Source organism: Wyeomyia smithii, chromosome 3, assembly GCF_029784165.1.
Source record: "Wyeomyia smithii strain HCP4-BCI-WySm-NY-G18 chromosome 3, ASM2978416v1, whole genome shotgun sequence".
NCBI classification, from domain to species: domain Eukaryota; kingdom Metazoa; phylum Arthropoda; class Insecta; order Diptera; family Culicidae; genus Wyeomyia; species Wyeomyia smithii.
In genome coordinates this window covers 126,758,703-126,781,270 of record NC_073696.1, presented here as the reverse complement: position 1 = coordinate 126,781,270, position 22,568 = coordinate 126,758,703, and the positions used below count along the sequence as shown (strand labels likewise).

General features: G+C 42.3%; 1 protein-coding gene across 6 annotated transcripts in view; it reads left to right on the top strand.

Annotated features, from left to right (window-relative positions):
• LOC129731453 (uncharacterized) overlaps window positions 1–22,568 on the top strand; it is a 365,349-nt gene that overhangs the window by 336,431 nt on the left and 6,350 nt on the right. For 3 of the 6 annotated variants that reach the window (XM_055691463.1, XM_055691465.1, XM_055691464.1), the window contains 25 exons: window positions 398–709; window positions 766–1,710; window positions 1,777–2,427; window positions 2,883–3,194; window positions 3,251–4,195; window positions 4,258–4,908; window positions 5,362–5,673; window positions 5,730–6,674; window positions 6,738–7,388; window positions 7,841–8,152; window positions 8,209–9,153; window positions 9,214–9,864; window positions 12,851–13,162; window positions 13,221–14,165; window positions 14,222–14,872; window positions 15,102–15,410; window positions 15,468–16,415; window positions 16,472–17,122; window positions 17,241–17,552; window positions 17,610–18,554; window positions 18,615–18,926; window positions 19,022–20,482; window positions 20,544–20,756; window positions 21,126–21,521; window positions 21,598–22,566. In XM_055691463.1, the coding sequence (XP_055547438.1) occupies window positions 398–709; window positions 766–1,710; window positions 1,777–2,427; window positions 2,883–3,194; window positions 3,251–4,195; window positions 4,258–4,908; window positions 5,362–5,673; window positions 5,730–6,674; window positions 6,738–7,388; window positions 7,841–8,152; window positions 8,209–9,153; window positions 9,214–9,864; window positions 12,851–13,162; window positions 13,221–14,165; window positions 14,222–14,872; window positions 15,102–15,410; window positions 15,468–16,415; window positions 16,472–17,122; window positions 17,241–17,552; window positions 17,610–18,554; window positions 18,615–18,926; window positions 19,022–20,482; window positions 20,544–20,756; window positions 21,126–21,521; window positions 21,598–22,566 (16,056 nt within the window). Of the gene's footprint in view, window positions 1–397; window positions 710–765; window positions 1,711–1,776; window positions 2,428–2,882; window positions 3,195–3,250; window positions 4,196–4,257; window positions 4,909–5,361; window positions 5,674–5,729; window positions 6,675–6,737; window positions 7,389–7,840; window positions 8,153–8,208; window positions 9,154–9,213; window positions 9,865–12,850; window positions 13,163–13,220; window positions 14,166–14,221; window positions 14,873–15,101; window positions 15,411–15,467; window positions 16,416–16,471; window positions 17,123–17,240; window positions 18,927–19,021; window positions 20,483–20,543; window positions 20,757–21,125; window positions 21,522–21,597; window positions 22,567–22,568 lie in introns of all 6 variants that reach the window. The other 3 variants (XM_055691461.1, XM_055691460.1, XM_055691462.1) reach the window with 1 other exon arrangement.

Below are 22,568 nucleotides of genomic sequence, written 5' to 3'. Positions count from 1 at the left end.
CTTTCAATTCTGCTTGTTAATTTTGCTTCCAAATGGATTTTGTATCAAAATACAATAAGAGAACGTCTCAAGAATTAGTCTTCATATACTCGAATTTAGCTGGGAAAAAATATAAGACACAACAGCAATATTGCAGCAACACCGCAATTAGTCTTATGTACTAACTGCTCCATGCAAAATGTTCCGGTGAACATGGTTGAGTCTCCACGAGACCTTTAAGCTCAATTTTTTTTTTTTTTTTTTCAAAGAAACAAATATTAAATCGCTTTGCGCTGTTTCTTAGTGCTTTACCAGAAGCTTCGCGAAAATCATACAATTTTCGAATCTTCTATAATGGCTTTATTAGTGTAGCTTCACACGAAGAATAATTGTATAATGAACACCAATTATCCTGCAGCTCTTCAAGAATACGTGAACCCTTGTCAACCAAGTCCATGCGGTCCCAACAGTCAATGCCGAGAAATTAATGGCCAAGCCGTTTGTTCATGCCTTCCCAAATACGTTGGAACACCTCCAGGCTGTCGACCGGAATGTATCTCCAGTTCTGAATGTTCCTTGGACCGAGCCTGTGTCAATCAAAAGTGTACTGACCCATGTCCAGGAACTTGTGGTACTAACGCACGATGTAACGTTAATAATCATAGCCCAATTTGTTCTTGTTTATCTGGATATACGGGAGATCCCTTCACACGATGTTACCCTAATCCACGTAAGATTGAATCCATATCATATACTTGCATTTTCATAATCATTATTGTATCTCAGCTCCTCCACAAGACACACAAATCATTGTGCGGGATCCATGCGTACCATCTCCCTGTGGTCCAAATGCCCAATGTAGAAACGCAAACGAAATTCCATCATGTTCTTGTCTTCCCAATTACATTGGATCACCACCAAATTGTAGACCAGAGTGCACCATCAGCGCGGAGTGTTCAAGCGCACAAGCTTGTATGAATGAGAAGTGTAGAGATCCCTGCCCTGGATCATGTGGAATCAGTGCGAGGTGTAATGTAATCAATCACACACCGATTTGTACCTGTGAGAGTGGTTTTACGGGCGATCCATTCACAAGCTGTTACCCTGAGCCACCTCCACCGAAAGAACCAGTACGAGATGATCCATGCAATCCATCTCCATGTGGACCAAATGCTCAATGTAACGATGGAGTATGCTCATGTTTGCCTGAGTATCAAGGCGATCCATATCAAGGATGCCGGCCAGAATGCGTACTTAATTCTGATTGTTCACGAGAAAAGGCATGCATAAGAAGTAAATGTGTCGATCCCTGTCCAGGAACATGTGGACAAGATGCTATATGCGATGTCATCAATCATATTCCAATGTGCAGTTGTCCAAATGGAATGGCTGGTAATGCATTCATACAGTGCCGACCACAACAATCGCCACAAGTGGCGAATCCATGCAACCCAACTCCGTGTGGTCCCAACAGCCAGTGCCGTGAAATAAATGGTCAAGCGGTGTGCTCTTGTGTACCAGGATTTATTGGAAGTCCACCAACTTGCAGACCTGAATGTGTCGTCAGTTCAGATTGCTCCCAAAATCAAGCTTGCAGTAATCAGAAATGTCGTGATCCTTGTCCTGGCACATGTGGAATCGGAGCTAATTGCGTTGTCGTCAACCACAATCCAATTTGCAGCTGTCCTAATCGTTACAGTGGTGATCCGTTTAGTCGTTGTCAACCGATCAGTATGTCAACTAAATTGGAATAACGTCAATGCGTTTAAAATGGATTTTGTTTTTTTTTTTTTACAGTTGAACCTCCAGTTCAAATGACTGTGGGTAATCCTTGTCAACCCTCACCTTGCGGGCCTAACGCAGAATGTCGGTCGGTTGGAAACTCTCCGTCTTGCACTTGTATTGACGGAATGGTGGGTTCTGCCCCCAATTGCCGACCGGAATGTATCAGTAACTCCGAATGCGACAGCAATCGTGCATGTATTAGACAAAAATGTCAAGATCCATGTATTGGGGCTTGTGGTTCTAACTCAGAATGTAGGGTTGTAAGTCATACTCCAATGTGCATTTGCTCTATTGGATACACCGGTGATCCCTTCAGTCAATGTGTGCCGACTCAACAGGATGTACCAAGAGAACCAACTTCTCCTTGTACACCTAGTCCTTGTGGGGCAAATGCCGTCTGCAGAGAACAAAACAATGCCGGATCTTGCACTTGTGTAGAAGATCATATCGGAAATCCATACGAAGGTTGTAGGCCGGAATGTGTCCTAAATTCTGACTGTTCCTCAAACCAAGCCTGTGTCAGAAGCAAGTGTCAAGATCCATGCCCTGGAACGTGTGCACAAAATGCGGAATGCCAAGTTGTGAATCATTTACCATCATGTACTTGCCTTCAAGGATACAAAGGCGATCCATTCCGTTTCTGCAGCATACAACAAGAACAACGTAAGAAAATTGTAATATTTGCTATCGCTATTATTGTAATATTCCGCTTTATGCTTTCAATTCTGCTTGTTAATTTTGCTTCCAAATGGATTTTGTATCAAAATACAATAAGAGAACGTCTCAAGAATTAGTCTTCATATACTCGAATTTAGCTGGGAAAAAATATAAGACACAAAAGCAATATTGCAGCAACACCGCAATTAGTCTTATGTACTAACTGCTCCATGCAAAATGTTCCGGTGAACATGGTTGAGTCTCCACGAGACCTTTAAGCTCAATTTTTGTTTTTTTTTTTTTTTTTCAAAGAAACAAATATTAAATCGCTTTGCGCTGTTTCTTAGTGCTTTACCAGAAGCTTCGCGAAAATCATACAATTTTCGAATCTTCTATAATGGGTTTATTAGTCTAGCTTCTTACGAAAAATAATTGTATAATGAACACCAATTATCCTGCAGCTCTTCAAGAATACGTGAACCCTTGTCAACCAAGTCCATGCGGTCCCAACAGTCAATGCCGAGAAATTAACGGCCAAGCCGTTTGTTCATGCCTTCCCAAATACGTTGGAACACCTCCAGGCTGTCGACCGGAATGTATCTCCAGTTCTGAATGTTCCTTGGACCGAGCCTGTGTCAATCAAAAGTGTACTGACCCATGTCCAGGAACTTGTGGTACTAACGCACGATGTAACGTTAATAATCATAGCCCAATTTGTTCTTGTTTATCTGGATATACGGGAGATCCCTTCACACGATGTTACCCTAATCCACGTAAGATTGAATCCATATCATATACTTGCATTTTCATAATCATTATTGTATCTCAGCTCCTCCACAAGACACACAAATCATTGTGCGAGATCCATGCGTACCATCTCCCTGTGGTCCAAATGCCCAATGTAGAAACGCAAACGAAATTCCATCATGTTCTTGTCTTCCCAATTACATTGGATCACCACCAAATTGTAGACCAGAGTGCACCATCAACGCGGAGTGTTCAAGCGCACAAGCTTGTATGAATGAGAAGTGTAGAGATCCCTGCCCTGGATCATGTGGAATCAGTGCGAGGTGTAATGTAATCAATCACACACCTATTTGTACCTGTGAGAGTGGTTTTACGGGCGATCCATTCACAAGCTGTTACCCTGAGCCACCTCCACCGAAAGAACCAGTACGAGATGATCCATGCAATCCATCTCCATGTGGACCAAATGCTCAATGTAACGATGGAGTATGCTCATGTTTGCCTGAGTATCAAGGCGATCCATATCAAGGATGCCGGCCAGAATGCGTACTTAATTCTGATTGTTCACGAGAAAAGGCATGCATAAGAAGTAAATGTGTCGATCCCTGTCCAGGAACATGTGGACAAGATGCTATATGCGATGTCATCAATCATATTCCAATGTGCAGTTGTCCAAATGGAATGGCTGGTAATGCATTCATACAGTGCCGACCACAACAATCGCCACAAGTGGCGAATCCATGCAACCCAACTCCGTGTGGTCCCAACAGCCAGTGCCGTGAAATAAATGGTCAAGCGGTGTGCTCTTGTGTACCAGGATTTATTGGAAGTCCACCAACTTGCAGACCTGAATGTGTCGTCAGTTCAGATTGCTCCCAAAATCAAGCTTGCAGTAATCAGAAATGTCGTGATCCTTGTCCTGGCACATGTGGAATCGGAGCTAATTGCGTTGTCGTCAACCACAATCCAATTTGCAGCTGTCCTAATCGTTACAGTGGTGATCCGTTTATTCGTTGTCAACCGATCAGTATGTCAACTAAATTAGAATAACGTCAATGCGTTTAAAATGGATTTTGTTTTTTTTTACAGTTGAACCTCCAGTTCAAATGACTGTGGGTAATCCTTGTCAACCCTCACCTTGCGGGCCTAACGCAGAATGTCGGTCGGTTGGAAACTCTCCGTCTTGCACTTGTATTGACGGAATGGTGGGTTCTGCCCCCAATTGCCGACCGGAATGTATCAGTAACTCCGAATGCGACAGCAATCGTGCATGTATTAGACAAAAATGTCAAGATCCATGTATTGGGGCTTGTGGTTCTAACTCAGAATGTAGGGTTGTAAGTCATACTCCAATGTGCATTTGCTCTATTGGATACACCGGTGATCCCTTCAGTCAATGTGTGCCGACTCAACAGGATGTACCAAGAGAACCAACTTCTCCTTGTACACCTAGTCCTTGTGGGGCAAATGCCGTCTGCAGAGAACAAAACAATGCCGGATCTTGCACTTGTGTAGAAGATCATATCGGAAATCCATACGAAGGTTGTAGGCCGGAATGTGTCCTAAATTCTGACTGTTCCTCAAACCAAGCCTGTGTCAGAAGCAAGTGTCAAGATCCATGCCCTGGAACGTGTGCACAAAATGCGGAATGCCAAGTTGTGAATCATTTACCATCATGTACTTGCCTTCAAGGATACAAAGGCGATCCATTCCGTTTCTGCAGCATACAACAAGAACAACGTAAGAAAATTGTAATATTTGCTATCGCTATTATTGTAATATTCCGCTTTATGCTTTCAATTCTGCTTGTTAATTTTGCTTCCAAATGGATTTTGTATCAAAATACAATAAGAGAACGTCTCAAGAATTAGTCTTCATATACTCGAATTTAGCTGGGAAAAAATATAAGACACAAAAGCAATATTGCAGCAACACCGCAATTAGTCTTATGTACTAACTGCTCCATGCAAAATGTTCCGGTGAACATGGTTGAGTCTCCACGAGACCTTTAAGCTCAATTTTTTTTTTTTTTTTTTTTTCAAAGAAACAAATATTAAATCGCTTTGCGCTGTTTCTTAGTGCTTTACCAGAAGCTTCGCGAAAATCATACAATTTTCGAATCTTCTATAATGGGTTTATTAGTCTAGCTTCTTACGAAAAATAATTGTATAATGAACACCAATTATCCTGCAGCTCTTCAAGAATACGTGAACCCTTGTCAACCAAGTCCATGCGGTCCCAACAGTCAATGCCGAGAAATTAACGGCCAAGCCGTTTGTTCATGCCTTCCCAAATACGTTGGAACACCTCCAGCCTGTCGACCGGAATGTATCTCCAGTTCTGAATGTTCCTTGGACCGAGCCTGTGTCAATCAAAAGTGTACTGACCCATGTCCAGGAACTTGTGGTACTAACGCACGATGTAACGTTAATAATCATAGCCCAATTTGTTCTTGTTTATCTGGATATACGGGAGATCCCTTCACACGATGTTACCCTAATCCACGTAAGATTGAATCCATATCATATACTTGCATTTTCATAATCATTATTGTATCTCAGCTCCTCCACAAGACACACAAATCATTGTGCGAGATCCATGCGTACCATCTCCCTGTGGTCCAAATGCCCAATGTAGAAACGCAAACGAAATTCCATCATGTTCTTGTCTTCCCAATTACATTGGATCACCACCAAATTGTAGACCAGAGTGCACCATCAACGCGGAGTGTTCAAGCGCACAAGCTTGTATGAATGAGAAGTGTAGAGATCCCTGCCCTGGATCATGTGGAATCAGTGCGAGGTGTAATGTAATCAATCACACACCGATTTGTACCTGTGAGAGTGGCTTTACGGGCGATCCATTCACAAGCTGTTACCCTGAGCCACCTCCACCTAAAGAACCAGTACGAGATGATCCATGCAATCCATCTCCGTGTGGACCAAATGCTCAATGTAACGATGGAATATGCTCCTGCTTGCCTCAGTATCAAGGCGATCCATACCAAGGATGCCGGCCAGAATGCGTACTTAATTCTGATTGTTCACGAGAAAAGGCATGCATAAGAAGTAAATGTGTCGATCCCTGTCCAGGAACATGTGGACAAGATGCTATATGCGATGTCATCAATCATATTCCAATGTGCAGTTGTCCAAATGGAATGGCTGGTAATGCATTCATACAGTGCCGACCACAACAATCGCCACAAGTGGCGAATCCATGCAACCCAACTCCGTGTGGTCCCAACAGCCAGTGCCGTGAAATAAATGGTCAAGCGGTGTGCTCTTGTGTACCAGGATTTATTGGAAGTCCACCAACTTGCAGACCTGAATGTGTCGTCAGTTCAGATTGCTCCCAAAATCAAGCTTGCAGTAATCAGAAATGTCGTGATCCTTGTCCTGGCACATGTGGAATCGGAGCTAATTGCGTTGTCGTCAACCACAATCCAATTTGCAGCTGTCCTAATCGTTACAGTGGTGATCCGTTTATTCGTTGTCAACCGATCAGTATGTCAACTAAATTAGAATAACGTCAATGCGTTTAAAATGGATTTTGTTTTTTTTTTACAGTTGAACCTCCAGTTCAAATGACTGTGGGTAATCCTTGTCAACCCTCACCTTGCGGGCCTAACGCAGAATGTCGGTCGGTTGGAAACTCTCCGTCTTGCACTTGTATTGACGGAATGGTGGGTTCTGCTCCCAATTGCCGACCGGAATGTATCAGTAACTCCGAATGCGACAGCAATCGTGCATGTATTAGACAAAAATGTCAAGATCCATGTATTGGGGCTTGTGGTTCTAACTCAGAATGTAGGGTTGTAAGTCATACTCCAATGTGCATTTGCTCTATTGGATACACCGGTGATCCCTTCAGTCAATGTGTGCCGACTCAACAGGATGTACCAAGAGAACCAACTTCTCCTTGTACACCTAGTCCTTGTGGTGCAAATGCCGTCTGCAGAGAACAAAACAATGCCGGATCTTGCACTTGTGTAGAAGATCATATCGGTAATCCATACGAAGGTTGTAGGCCGGAATGTGTCCTAAATTCTGACTGTTCCTCAAACCAAGCCTGTGTCAGAAGCAAGTGTCAAGATCCATGCCCTGGAACGTGTGCACAAAATGCGGAATGCCAAGTTGTGAATCATTTACCATCATGTACTTGCCTTCAAGGATACAAAGGCGATCCATTCCGTTTCTGCAGCATACAACAAGAACAACGTAAGAAAATTGTAATATTTGCTATCGCTATTATTGTAATATTCCGCTTTATGCTTTCAATTCTGCTTGTTAATTTTGCTTCCAAATGGATTTTGTATCAAAATACAATAAGAGAACGTCTCAAGAATTAGTCTTCATATACTCGAATTTAGCTGGGAAAAAATATAAGACACAAAAGCAATATTGCAGCAACACCGCAATTAGTCTTATGTACTAACTGCTCCATGCAAAATGTTCCGGTGAACATGGTTGAGTCTCCACGAGACCTTTAAGCTCAATTTTTTTTTTTTTTTTTTTTCAAAGAAACAAATATTAAATCGCTTTGCGCTGTTTCTTAGTGCTTTACCAGAAGCTTCGCGAAAATCATACAATTTTCGAATCTTCTATAATGGGTTTATTAGTCTAGCTTCTTACGAAAAATAATTGTATAATGAACACCAATTATCCTGCAGCTCTTCAAGAATACGTGAACCCTTGTCAACCAAGTCCATGCGGTCCCAACAGTCAATGCCGAGAAATTAATGGTCAAGCCGTTTGTTCATGCCTTCCCAAATACGTTGGAACACCTCCAGGCTGTCGACCGGAATGTATCTCCAGTTCTGAATGTTCCTTGGACCGAGCCTGTGTCAATCAAAAGTGTACTGACCCATGTCCAGGAACTTGTGGTACTAACGCACGATGTAACGTTAATAATCATAGCCCAATTTGTTCTTGTTTATCTGGATATACGGGAGATCCCTTCACACGATGTTACCCTAATCCACGTAAGATTAAATCCATATCATATACTTGCATTTTCATAATCATTATTGTATCTCAGCTCCTCCACAAGACACACAAATCATTGTGCGAGATCCATGCGTACCATCTCCCTGTGGTCCAAATGCCCAATGTAGAAACGCAAACGAAATTCCATCATGTTCTTGTCTTCCCAATTACATTGGATCACCACCAAATTGTAGACCAGAGTGCACCATCAACGCGGAGTGTTCAAGCGCACAAGCTTGTATGAATGAGAAGTGTAGAGATCCCTGCCCTGGATCATGTGGAATCAGTGCGAGGTGTAATGTAATCAATCACACACCGATTTGTACCTGTGAGAGTGGCTTTACGGGCGATCCATTCACAAGCTGTTACCCTGAGCCACCTCCACCTAAAGAACCAGTACGAGATGATCCATGCAATCCATCTCCATGTGGACCAAATGCTCAATGTAACGATGGAGTATGCTCATGTTTGCCTGAGTATCAAGGCGATCCATATCAAGGATGCCGGCCAGAATGCGTACTTAATTCTGATTGTTTACGAGAAAAGGCATGCATAAGAAGTAAATGTGTCGATCCCTGTCCAGGAACATGTGGACAAGATGCTATATGCGATGTCATCAATCATATTCCAATGTGCAGTTGTCCAAATGGAATGGCTGGTAATGCATTCATACAGTGCCGACCACAACAATCGCCACAAGTGGCGAATCCATGCAACCCAACTCCGTGTGGTCCCAACAGCCAGTGCCGTGAAATAAATGGTCAAGCGGTGTGCTCTTGTGTACCAGGATTTATTGGAAGTCCACCAACTTGCAGACCTGAATGTGTCGTCAGTTCAGATTGCTCCCAAAATCAAGCTTGCAGTAATCAGAAATGTCGTGATCCTTGTCCTGGCACATGTGGAATCGGAGCTAATTGCGTTGTCGTCAACCACAATCCAATTTGCAGCTGTCCTAATCGTTACAGTGGTGATCCGTTTATTCGTTGTCAACCGATCAGTATGTCAACTTAATTGGAATAACGTCAATGCGCTTAAAATAAATTTTGTTTTTTTACAGTTGAACCTCCAGTTCAAATGACTGTGGGTAATCCTTGTCAACCTTCACCTTGCGGGCCTAACGCAGAATGTCGGTCGGTTGGAAACTCTCCGTCTTGCACTTGTATTGACGGAATGGTGGGTTCACCCCCCAATTGCCGACCAGAATGTATCAGTAACTCCGAATGCGACAGCAATCGTGCATGTATTAGACAAAAATGTCAAGATCCATGTATTGGAGCTTGTGGTTCTAACTCAGAATGTAGGGTTGTAAGTCATACTCCAATGTGCATTTGCTCTATTGGATACACCGGTGATCCCTTCAGTCAATGTGTACCGACTCAACAGGATGTACCAAGAGAACCAACTTCTCCTTGTACACCTAGTCCTTGTGGTGCAAATGCCGTCTGCAGAGAACAAAACAATGTCGGATCTTGCACTTGTGTGGAAGATCATATCGGAAATCCATACGAAGGTTGTAGGCCAGAATGTGTCCTAAACTCTGACTGTCCCCCGAACCAAGCCTGTGTCAGGAGCAAATGTCAAGATCCATGTCCTGGGACGTGTGCACAAAATGCGGAATGCCAAGTTGTGAATCATTTACCATCCTGTACTTGTCATCAAGGATACGAAGGCGACCCATTCCGTTTTTGCAACATCCAACAAAAAGAACGTAAGCGTATTTCACTTTATTCGGCTTTTACTCGTTTTTACCTGGGATTAGGCGTTTAAAAATGTAGACCGCATTGCACGAATAGTACGTCACATATCACATTTTATCCTTCAATCATTACTTATTAGGGTGGGGAATCCTTATATGGAAAAAAACGAAACTTGATAGCAGAAAGCCAGAACCAAGTTTTTTTGGTTCCTTTTGAAGCCCCAAACAATCTAAATTTATCGGAAGTCGATTGTTTTAGTCTCCGCTTGGCGCATTACATTTCAAATTTATATGAAGATTTGTATGGAAAAACCAACGTTTTTGCATTTTTCATTCTAAAGAGCTCAAAGTGGCTCAAACCAAAGGTTTCATGACTTCAAATGGTAGGTTTTTTGATGCCTAACAACTTGGCCGAAGACATCAAAGAGCTAGGGTGTCCCAAAGAATAATGGAGCTGTTTAAATTTGAGTATGTCGAAATTTATGTTGCAAATCATTTTTTCTGCCAACACTGCCAGTGTACCGGCGTTAGTCAGATTTCCATCAGAAGTAACCTCTGAAACACGTTGTAGATTCTACCTACGCCTATAATATCGACCTGAATTCGTTTGTTTGATCCAACTGAGTGTATAATCTCGTTACGACAGGTTATTTCTGATGGGAATCCTACTGGCGCCGGTACATTGGTAATATTGGCAGAAAACAAGATTTTCTGCATTTAAATCGACATACTCAACTTTGAACAGCTATAGCCCTTCTTAGGGACATTCTAGCTCTTCAGTGTCCTCTGCAAAATTGTTAGGCATCTGAAATACTATACTTTAACATAAGGTAGTGCATTATTAGATCATTATTGAGCTCTCTTGAAAGGTAAATGCGAGAAAGTAGGTTTTCCCATATAAATTTTCATACAAATTTGAAATGCAATGCGCTAAGCGGAGACAAAACCAATCGACTTCCGGTAAGTTTAGGGTTGTTTGGGGCCCCAAAAGGAACCAAAAAAACTTGGTTCTGGAGAATCGATCGCTTTTCCCCACCCTATTACTTATACATCATTCCTGGAGCTAGTGCATCCCGAAATTGAAATTTCCCTCAAACTAAAGCAGATAGAGAGTTGGTGTCAAGAAACGAAGTGCAGAGCGATTTAATAACGTTCAGCTAAAAAAACAATAACGTAAATCACGTTTTTTTTTGTTAGAAAACATCGAAGTTGATTTAAAACTGTACTACTTTTGAACATTTTGGTTTCCAAAATGTTATTTTTATCTTTATTCAGACATGTAAAGGTTGTATCTAGGTGGAATTTTTCGCAGCTTTCACATGAAATCAATAGAATTGCTCTAAGTGGTATACATTTTTTCTTAGAAACACCTTAAGGAATAGTATTCGAAAAACTTAAAAGTTACGTAAGTCTGAGTAGATTAACGTTATAGCATGTACGTAGTAGATTTTTTATCAAATATGGGCCTCTATTAGCCTCTGAATTATTTCCAACAGGGAACCAAACACCATGTATTAAGCTTAGGAATTAAACTTGATCGGACCAGTATAAGATTCCGCCTTCCATGTTATTAACGCAATTTTTGATGAACTTGAGATTTAAACAGCTTTTTTCATCGTACGTGAAACGCTTTGAGCTGGAATTCTGCATAGAGACTTTTTTCGACAAGACGATTTGAGTTTCCTATGCACTTCATTGCAGTATTTTTTCAACAATGAAGAATGATATTACTAAGTTGAGCGTAATTTAATGAAAGATATTTTCATAGAAAGAAGAATTTGTAGTTCACAATATAACGCAACATCTGAAATTAAAAATCATTTGGTATCAACCATTTAACTCATATTAACCCTCTAGTGCCCAGTGCCGCCTTTAGACGATCTTCAGTCAAACCTCTAAAAAGCTTCAATAAGGATTTAAAAAATGTTTATAAGGCTTCATAGTGATTTTTTCGAAGTCCGTCTAAAAATTAATTTGGGCACTAGAGGGTTAAAGGCGACTTTTTCGCGCATCGAATGTTAGCATTGGCATTGTGCTGTTGATTTTTTTTATAAACCTAAAGGTGAGAGGTTTTAAGTCTACAAAGGATATCATGTAGAAGCTGGTTTCCCCTGCTTTCATAAACAAATTAAAATTAAATTAAAGCGTAAAGAAGCTTTATGACACTCATCCGCCAAACATGTGCAACGTTGTAATAACGTAAAATATAGTCACGACCACAATCTGTATCAACTATTAATTGTGAGATGCAACGTGCTTCGGAGATATGAAATTCACACTATGGTGGAAATGACTTGTATGGAACAAATTTGACCTTTGAACTTCGCTTAGAAGCACCTAGAACTCAAAAGTTTCGTCTTCTCGAAAAAAGCCTCCATGCAAAATTTCAGCCCAATTGGACTTTGGGAACATAGACTTCAAAGCTATCAAAGTTTCACTTTTTCGACTAATGAAGAAAAGTACAGGTAGTACATGAAATTGTCGACATCGATTTTTTATGTCTAATGTCTTAGAAATGAATAAATCGTCGAGGTCTGAAATTATCTCCAAAAAAAGTTCGAAACGAACAGAGGGACTTACAAATTTTCGAGATATCAGATTTCAGAGATTTCGAGAGGTCCTAGAAAGTGGGTTTTTTAAAACATGGTTTTTGCATATAACACCAGATCTCGACGTTTAATGCAATTCTAAGACGTTGAACATCAAAAAAAAATTTCGATACCGCCAATGTCATGTTTTTTTTTTTATTGATGAAAGAAGTAAAACTTTGACCGCTTTGAGGCACGTTTTCCCAAAATTCGACTGAGTTGAAATTTCGCATGGAGGCTTTTTTCGAGGAGACGAAACTTTCGAGCACTACTTCTTAGCTAAATTCGAAAAGTCGATTTTCATTGCACACATCTGAAATAATTAGGAAAAATAATATTTACCCTTAATCACCAAAGTGCTTTCCAATGCACCAGCTATGTAAACTTTAACGAATTTCATTTACACGCAGCGGTTCAAATATATGTCAATCCATGTCAACCTAGCCCATGCGGTCCCAACAGTCAGTGTCGAGAAATTAATGGACAAGCAGTTTGCTCATGCCTCCCTACTTATATTGGATCACCTCCGGGATGTCGGCCAGAGTGTGTCACTAGTTCGGAATGTTCCCTAGATAAGGCATGTAACAATCAGAAATGCGTTGATCCTTGCCCTGGAACGTGCGGGAGAAACACACGTTGCAGTGTAAATAACCACAGTCCCATATGTTCTTGCCAAGCAGGATTTACTGGCGATCCGTTTACAAGATGCTATCTAAATCAACGTAAGAGTTTGTACTCATGTAGTTCGTCCTCCTTTAACATAAATTTTCTTTGCAACAGCACCGCAGCAAAATGCTCCAACTGTCGTTACGGATCCATGTGTTCCATCCCCATGTGGACTTTACTCTCAATGTAGAAATCTCAACGGCGGTCCATCTTGTTCTTGCCTAGTGAACTACTTGGGATCACCACCGAATTGTAAGCCAGAGTGCACAATCAATGCGGATTGTCCAAGTAACAAAGCATGCATAAAAGAAAAATGTAGAGATCCATGTCCAGGATCTTGCGGCGTTGGTGCAATGTGCAATGTAATTAATCATACACCAGTTTGCAGCTGTGAGAGCGGATATACTGGAGATCCATTTACGAATTGTTATTTGGAGCCAACACCGACAAAAAAACCAGTTAGAGATGATCCTTGCAGTCCATCGCCTTGTGGACCAAACACTCAATGTAACAACGGAGAATGCACATGCCTTTCCGAGTATCAAGGTGATCCTTACCAGGGTTGTCGTCCGGAATGTGTGTTAAACTCTGATTGTTCTCGAGAAAAAGCCTGTCTTAGAAGCAAATGTGTTGATCCCTGTCCAGGAACATGCGGAGAAGATGCAATATGCGATGTTTTCAACCATATTCCGACGTGCAGTTGTCCAAACGGAATGTCAGGCAATGCATTTGTAAAGTGTAGACCTCAACAAACTCCACCGGTTAAAAATGCATGCGAACCCTCTCCTTGTGGACCCAATAGTCAATGTCGTGAAATCAATGGACAATCTGTGTGTTCCTGTGTACCAGGTTTTATTGGAAGTCCACCTACGTGTAGACCGGAATGTGTAGTTTCGTCGGAATGCGCAAAAAATCAAGCGTGCAGTAATCAAAAGTGTAAAGATCCCTGTCCAGGAACTTGTGGTATAGGCGCTCGCTGTTCTGTCGTCAACCATAATCCAATTTGTAGCTGTCCAGAAAGATTTTCTGGGGATCCGTTTGTTCGTTGTCAAGTTATAGGTATAGATAATTGTGTCTATTGAGTAGCTACATATTTACATATATATATATTTTAGTTGAATCTCCTATTCAAATGACATCTTCTAATCCGTGTCAACCTTCACCATGTGGGTCTAATGCAGAATGCAGACCAATTGGTGAATCTCCATCGTGCACATGTTTGGAAAACATGATTGGAAATCCACCAAACTGCAGACCAGAATGTGTAAGCAATTCGGAGTGTAACCGTAACATGGCATGTATCAAACAGAAATGCCAGGATCCGTGCACCGGAGCTTGCGGATCAAATGCCGAATGCAGAGTTGTCAGTCATACTCCAATATGTATTTGCTCTGTGGGTTTTACAGGGGATCCATTCACACAATGTGTTCTAGTGCAACAGGACATTCCAAGAGAACCTTCATCTCCATGTATACCAAGTCCATGTGGAGCTAACGCAATATGCAGGGAGCAGAATAACGTGGGATCTTGTACTTGCATTGAAGATCACTCCGGAAATCCATATGAAGGATGCCGACCAGAATGTGTGCTTGACTCAGATTGTTCATCTAACCTTGCATGTATCAGATACAAATGTAAAGATCCATGTCCAGGTACTTGTGGACAGAACGCGCTATGCCAAGTTGTTAAACATCGACCATCATGCACTTGTTTTGATGGCTATGAAGGAGACCCTTTCAAGTATTGCAGCATTCGACTAAGAGAACGTAAGAGCATTTTTATTATTTCAAACTATACTTTGACCTTTGACGTTTTTCATTTACTTAACCGTAATACTAAAATTTTCGTACTTCTGGTTCTACTGCGAATCAACAGAGAAATTATTCTACTTTAAACGTTGACTAGACTAGGACTAATAACCTACACGGAATAGCTTACAAATAGTTATATACTTTCATCAACAACGGAAAACTAAGTAAATTTTTCCCCGGTCAGCTCAAATTTACAGTAATCCATGTCAGCCAAACCCTTGTGGGCCAAATAGTCAGTGCAGAGAAATTAACGGACAGGCGGTTTGCTCTTGCTCAAGTGGCTATAGCGGTGCTCCTCCGGATTGTCGTCCGGAATGTGTTACGAGCTCAGAATGCACCCTCGACAAGGCTTGTGTCAATCTAAAGTGTACTGACCCATGCCCAGGCACGTGTGGTATCAACGCTCAATGCAACGTGAATAACCACAGTCCAATATGTTTCTGCAAATCAGGATTCTCAGGAGACCCATTTAGCAAATGCTATCCTAATCCCCGTAAGAAATTTTCGATTAAACGTTCCCAACTTTTGCTTCAATGTAATATTTCTCTAGCTCCTCCAGTCGACACTCCGCTCACTGTTAGGGATCCTTGTATGCCTTCTCCATGCGGACAGAATTCACAATGCAGGAATAACAATGGTGTTCCATCTTGTTCCTGTTTGGCGAATTATATTGGATCCCCCCCAAGCTGCAGGCCCGAATGTACGATCAATGCCGAATGTATCAGCAATCAAGCATGTATGAGAGAAAAATGTCGAGACCCTTGTCCAGGATCATGTGGAATTGGAGCTAGGTGCAACGTCATAAATCATACACCAGTATGCAGCTGTGATGTCGGATTCACAGGGGATCCTTTCACTAGCTGCCACCCAATACCTGCTCCGCCTCTGAGAGAGCCAGTTCGGGATGATCCATGCAATCCGTCACCTTGTGGATCTAATGCTCAATGTAATCAAGGTACATGTTTGTGCTTGCCAGAATACCAAGGGGATCCATACCAAGGATGCAGGCCGGAATGTATCCTAAACTCAGATTGTCTGAGAGATAGATCATGTATACGAGGAAAATGCACTGATCCTTGCCCTGGAACGTGTGGAGAACATGCAATCTGTGAAGTATTGAATCACATTCCAGTGTGCAGTTGTCCAAGTGGCATGAAGGGAAATGCATTCGTTATGTGTACACCTCAGCCAGCCATACCAGCGTCGAATCCGTGCGATCCAGCACCATGTGGACCAAATAGTCAGTGTCGTGAAATTATTAGTCAGGCCGTGTGCTCGTGTGTAACTGGATACTTAGGAAGACCACCAGCATGCAGACCCGAATGTGTTGTTAACTCAGATTGTCCTCAAAACCAGGCGTGTAACAACCAGAAATGTAGAGATCCCTGCCCAGGCACTTGCGGAGTTGATGCCCGATGCTCCGTCGTCAACCATAATCCAATTTGTAGCTGCCCGGAACGTTTCACTGGTGACCCTTTCTTACGGTGTCAACCAATCAGTAAGACATGCTTATTCATATTGAAACTTAATATCTGTCATATTTTGCGTTTTTAGTTGAACAGCAGGTTCAGATGACCCCGACAAACCCGTGTCACCCGAATCCCTGTGGACCTAATTCAGAATGCCGCCCAGTTGGTAGTTCTCCATCTTGTACATGCTTAGATGATATGATCGGAGCACCACCGAACTGTCGTCCAGAATGCATTAGTAATTCGGAATGTTCTAATAATCTAGCCTGTATTCGACAAAAATGCCAAAACCCTTGTGCCGGAGCGTGTGGCACAAATTCCGAATGTAGGGTTGTCAGTCATACTCCCATTTGTATTTGTTCTATCGGGTATACCGGAGATCCCTTTACTCAATGTGTACCGGTTCAACAAGATATCCCCAGGGAACAAACTTCGCCATGCACACCAAGTCCTTGTGGGGCAAATGCAGAATGTAGAGAACAAAACGGTGCTGGTTCCTGCACATGTGTAGAAGATTACTTTGGAAATCCATATGAAGGCTGCCGGCCGGAATGCATTCTTAACTCCGATTGTCCCTCAAATAGAGCTTGTATAAATAACAAGTGTAAAGATCCTTGTCCAGGAACGTGCGGTCAAAATGCTGAATGCCAGGTTATCAATCATTTGCCATCTTGCTATTGCGTAGGCGGATATGAAGGAGATCCTTTCAGATATTGTGATATTCAACAGAAAAAACGTAAGATAGGTTTTTTATCCCACCACGTACTCTTGCTTCTGCTTGCAATCACGCTTTTTAGCTTATATAATATACATTCCTGGGGCAATATTAAATACACGCATTACTCTCTAAACAGCAATAAACGAATACTCAAGCCCGTGCCAGCCCAGTCCTTGCGGTGCGAATAGTCGGTGTCGTGAAATCAACGGTCAAGCTGTCTGTTCATGCCTAATCACATACTTAGGTTCACCTCCAGAATGTCGCCCTGAATGCACCACCAACTCCGAATGTGCGTTAGATAGATCTTGTGTTAACCAGAAATGTATCGATCCATGTCCTGGAACATGTGGAAGCAATACCAGGTGTAATGTAATCAATCATAGTCCAATTTGCTCCTGTCAATCTGAATACACTGGTGATCCATTTGCCAGATGCTATCCCAACTTACGTAAGAAAATTGTCAATTTTTGTTTCCATCTAAGAATGATTATATTTATTCCAACAGCACCGCCTAAACCGACCGAAATCGTTTTTCGAGATCCCTGTGCTCCATCTCCTTGTGGACCTAACGCAATGTGCAGAAACAATAACGGAGTTCCTTCGTGTTCCTGCCTCCCGAACTATATTGGAACAGCTCCAAATTGTAGACCTGAATGTACAATTAGTTCAGAATGTGCAAGCAGTCAAGCGTGCATTGTTGAGAAATGTAGAGATCCTTGTCCAGGATCATGTGGTATCGGAGCACGATGTAATGTTATCAATCACACTCCAATATGTACATGTCTAGACGGATATACTGGAGATCCGTTCTCCAATTGCTATCCAGAACCTCCACCACCTAGAACACCCATACAAGATGATCCATGCAATCCTTCCCCATGTGGTTCTAACGCAGTATGCTCCCATGGAATATGCACTTGTGTATTGGAGTATCAGGGGGATCCATACCGAGGCTGTCGTCCGGAATGTGTACTCAATAGTGAATGCAGTCGAGAGAAAGCATGTATTCGCAACAAATGTCTAGATCCTTGTCCCGGTACATGTGGTACAAATGCTTTATGTGAAGTGATAAATCATATACCAACCTGTAGTTGTCCAAGAGGTATGACCGGAAACGCATTTATACAGTGTAGTCCACAACAGGCCCCAATTGAAACTGATCCTTGTAACCCATCACCATGTGGCCCGAATAGCCAATGTCGATCCATCAACGGACAGGCTGTCTGTTCTTGTATTCTTGGGTACTTCGGAACACCACCCTCTTGTAGACCAGAATGTTCTATTAATTCCGACTGTGTTCAAACTAAGGCGTGTGTTAATTTTAAATGTATGGATCCATGCCCTGGAACCTGCGGCTTAGGAGCAAAGTGTACTGTAGTCAATCATAATCCGATTTGTAGTTGTGGGTATAAAATGACTGGCGATCCGTTCGTAAGGTGTAATGAATTAGGTAGTACTTATTTGAGATATAAAACAAATGAAATGCTTCTAACACGTTTTTCCACCACAGTTGAAAATCCCATCGTTCATGATCCATGCATTCCTTCCCCTTGCGGTCAGAATGCTGTTTGTGTAAATCAAAATGGTAACCCATCTTGTTCATGCCAGCCCAATACGATTGGCAGTCCCCCATTGTGCCGACCAGAGTGTGTCAGTAATTCCGACTGTTCAAATACTCTTGCTTGTATAAATCAGCGTTGTCAAAACCCCTGCTCAAACGCGTGCGGAATAAATGCAGAATGCATTGTGTCATTGCATATTGCGAACTGTATTTGTCCAAATGGATATACCGGCAATCCTTTCGTCAATTGTTTTGTTGAACGTGAGTTTCCATTGCATTTGTTAGGTTGCGTGTTATAATAAATTAAAATTAATAATGATTAATACTTATATTTTACTTCCATAAATTTATTGCAGCCTCAAAACCTCCACCAGAAGCAAAACCGAAAGATCCTTGCTATCCATCACCATGTGGTACAAATGCAAAGTGTAAACCAATAGATGGTGGATCAGTGTGCGAGTGTTTCGAAAACTATTTCGGAAACCCATATACTGCCTGTCGACCAGAATGTGTTACTAACACTGAATGCTCCCGAAATACCGCATGTATTCAGAACCGATGCAAAGATCCATGCCCAGGTGTTTGCGGACAAAACGCGGAATGTAATGTTATTAATCACACACCAACCTGCACCTGCCCCGATGGAATGGTTGGTAATGCATTTGAACAATGTTTACGAGAACCTCAGAGACCGCATGATCCTTGCTATCCATCACCATGTGGCCAAAATACAGTGTGCAGATCGTCTGGAGGTAATGCTGTTTGTGAATGTCTGCCTGATTTCCGAGGAACTCCATTCGGTAAGGGTTGTTATCCGGAGTGTATTATCAATTCGGATTGTCCGCGGGACAAGACCTGTGTCAACAAAAAATGTGTCGATCCATGCCCAGGAGTATGCGGCTATAGAGCAGTCTGCCATGCAATTAACAACAATCCGGTTTGCTCCTGCCCGAGTAATATGATTGGAGATCCATTTGTTGAGTGTAAAGAAGCTCCTCCGAAAGATCCATGCAACCCTTCGCCATGCCGAACCAATGGAATATGTCGGGTAATTGGAGGTCGAGCTGAGTGTAATTATCCTGAATGTGTCACAAATTCTGATTGTTCTTCCAACCGGGCCTGTTTCAATCAAAAATGTCGAGATCCATGCGTTGGAGCATGTGGAGTAAATGCTATATGTAATGTAGTAAATCATGCACCAATATGCTCGTGTCCGGAACGTCATGTTGGTTCTCCATTTGTCCAATGCAACAGGCAATTGGATATCGTACCACAACCAGAGTGCATTAATGATGACCAGTGTACCAATGATAAAGCTTGCATCAACCAACAGTGCATCAATCCATGTATGGCGAACAACGGTTTATGCAACCTGAACGCAGAATGCCGTGTACAGTTTCACAGGGCAATTTGTACTTGTCGCGAAGGATACACTGGCAATGCTCAGTTCGCATGCTACGAAATTGGTTGCCGTGCTGATTCAGACTGCCCTGCGACGGAAGCGTGCGTAAATAAAAACTGTGTGGATCCATGCCAGTACACGCAATGCGGGCGTAATGCAGTTTGTAGAACTGATTATAGTCATAATGCAAGGTGTCACTGCTTTGATGGATACAGAGGAAATGCTGTAACGGGATGTACACGACCCGAATGTACTAGAAATGACGAATGCCCGTATCACCTGTCATGTCAGAATGAGCAATGTAGGGATCCCTGCAATTGTGCACCTGGAGCGCAATGTAGAGTTGACAACCACCGGGCACTATGTAGATGTCCTCCCGGGTATACTGGGGACGCCAGTTTTTCATGCGAAAAAAGTGAGCTAGCGCATTCAAGACACTAACTATTCGAATTTTTTACAATTTCAATCATTTTCAGTACCTATTCGTGACCCTGATCAGTGTAAGATGGATGCGGATTGTCCTAGCAAGTTGGCCTGTTTCAGCGGTTTGTGTAAAAATCCTTGTTATGAGGCTAAGCCATGCGCGAAATATGCTACGTGTACGGTACAAGATACGCTACCCCTTCGAACAATGCTTTGTGTGTGTGATGAAGGATACGTAGGTGATGCAGAAAAGCAATGTTCGCCAGGTTTGTTAGATTTCTACAGGATCTGCAAGTAACCCCCTTCCCGCGGAATAAATCAGTTTTCGCCTCGAAAAGTGACCTCAAAACTGTTATAAACGTGTTGCGTTTCAAGAATAGCTGGTCAACTGTAATCGAAGTTTAGATGCCGCGGGGAATGGGTTAAAAACTAGTTGCTTTCCTTCAATTTAAACCTCCTAAATATTAATTTGTATCTCCTTTTCCAGAGTTTCAGTAACACATTAACTATATTTCACTATATTTTACCTAGACCATCTTTGGCAGTTTTATGTTTTTTATTCAAACGCGCATTTCAATCAAATTTAGTTTGACAATTTTTGTATAATGTATTTCCACGTTTTTTCTACTTTCTAGTATCCCCAGTTTTACCAGGATGTAGCTCAGATATCGAATGTGGGGCAACAGAAGTGTGCAGAAATCGAGTTTGCGTAAATCCGTGTACAGAGTTCAATCCTTGTGCTCGCACGGCTGAATGTTTGACGCAAAGTCACAAAGCCATCTGTTCTTGTCCAACCGGTATGGTCGGGGATCCATTCCAGAACTGCTATCGTGAACCGGTCATCGCTCCTGAATGTACGATAGATTCGGAATGTGTGAGCAATCGGGCATGCATCAATCAGAAGTGTCAAGATCCTTGTGCAGAAGGTAATCCGTGCGCAGGGAATGCCGAATGTTACACTCAATATCACAGACCACTATGTACATGTCCGCAAGGTTGGGGTGGAAATCCGAAAACTCACTGCTATAAGCGTAAGTTAATAACAGCCATGCACCAAATAAAAGTGACCCCAAAATAATAAAATTTAATCTCAAAATCTATTTATAGCCGAATGTCGGAACGATAATGATTGCCCATTTGACAAAGCATGTTTTAATGAAAAATGTCTTAATCCATGTACTTACGGAGCAACGCAGTGCGGTCGTGGAGCAGAATGTCTATCACAGGGGCATCGCGCTAATTGCATTTGTCCTCCAGGGACACAAGGAAACCCACTTATATCATGCGTTACTGGTCTTTGCCAGTATAATGAAGATTGTGCTGACCACGAAGCGTGTGATAGATTGAACCGAATTTGCCGGCCTGTTTGCGATGACGAAGCATGTGCTGCCACAGCTACCTGTATTGGTAAAAACCATCAAGCAACATGTGAATGTACTCCTGGGACAAGGGGGAATCCTTATGTTGGTTGTGCTCGAGATGAACCTGAACCAGAATGCCGAGTCGATGGAGACTGCCCATCTCAGCAGGCTTGCTTCAATAGTCACTGTGCAAATCCTTGCTCTGCCATCAATCCATGCTCTCGTCAACAGTCCTGTACCGTTGAAGATACTTTGCCTTTACGTACAATGATCTGTGCTTGTCCTTCAGATATGATAGTAACCGCGGATGGCCAGTGCACCCCGATTATAGTAGAAGGATGCAAATCAGACAACGATTGCTCTGATACTGACCGATGCATTCGAGGTCAGTGCACACTTGCTTGTCGTGCAGAACCATGTGGTGTCAATGCACAATGTGTATCTGGAGGACATCGAGCACGTTGTTCATGTGCACCGGAATACATTGGAAATCCACATATCGAATGTATACCAGAAGCTAGGGTTCCTTATCCAAAAGAATGCACCGTCGACGATGATTGCTCACTTGATAGATTTTGTTCCAACGAACGATGTGTTAATCCCTGTACGCAAGAAGTATGTGGACGAGGATCCATATGTAACGCACAGCTTCACAAAGCTGTTTGTAACTGCCCAATTCGGTATACTAAAGATGAAGCTGGTAACTGTGTGCCTCGT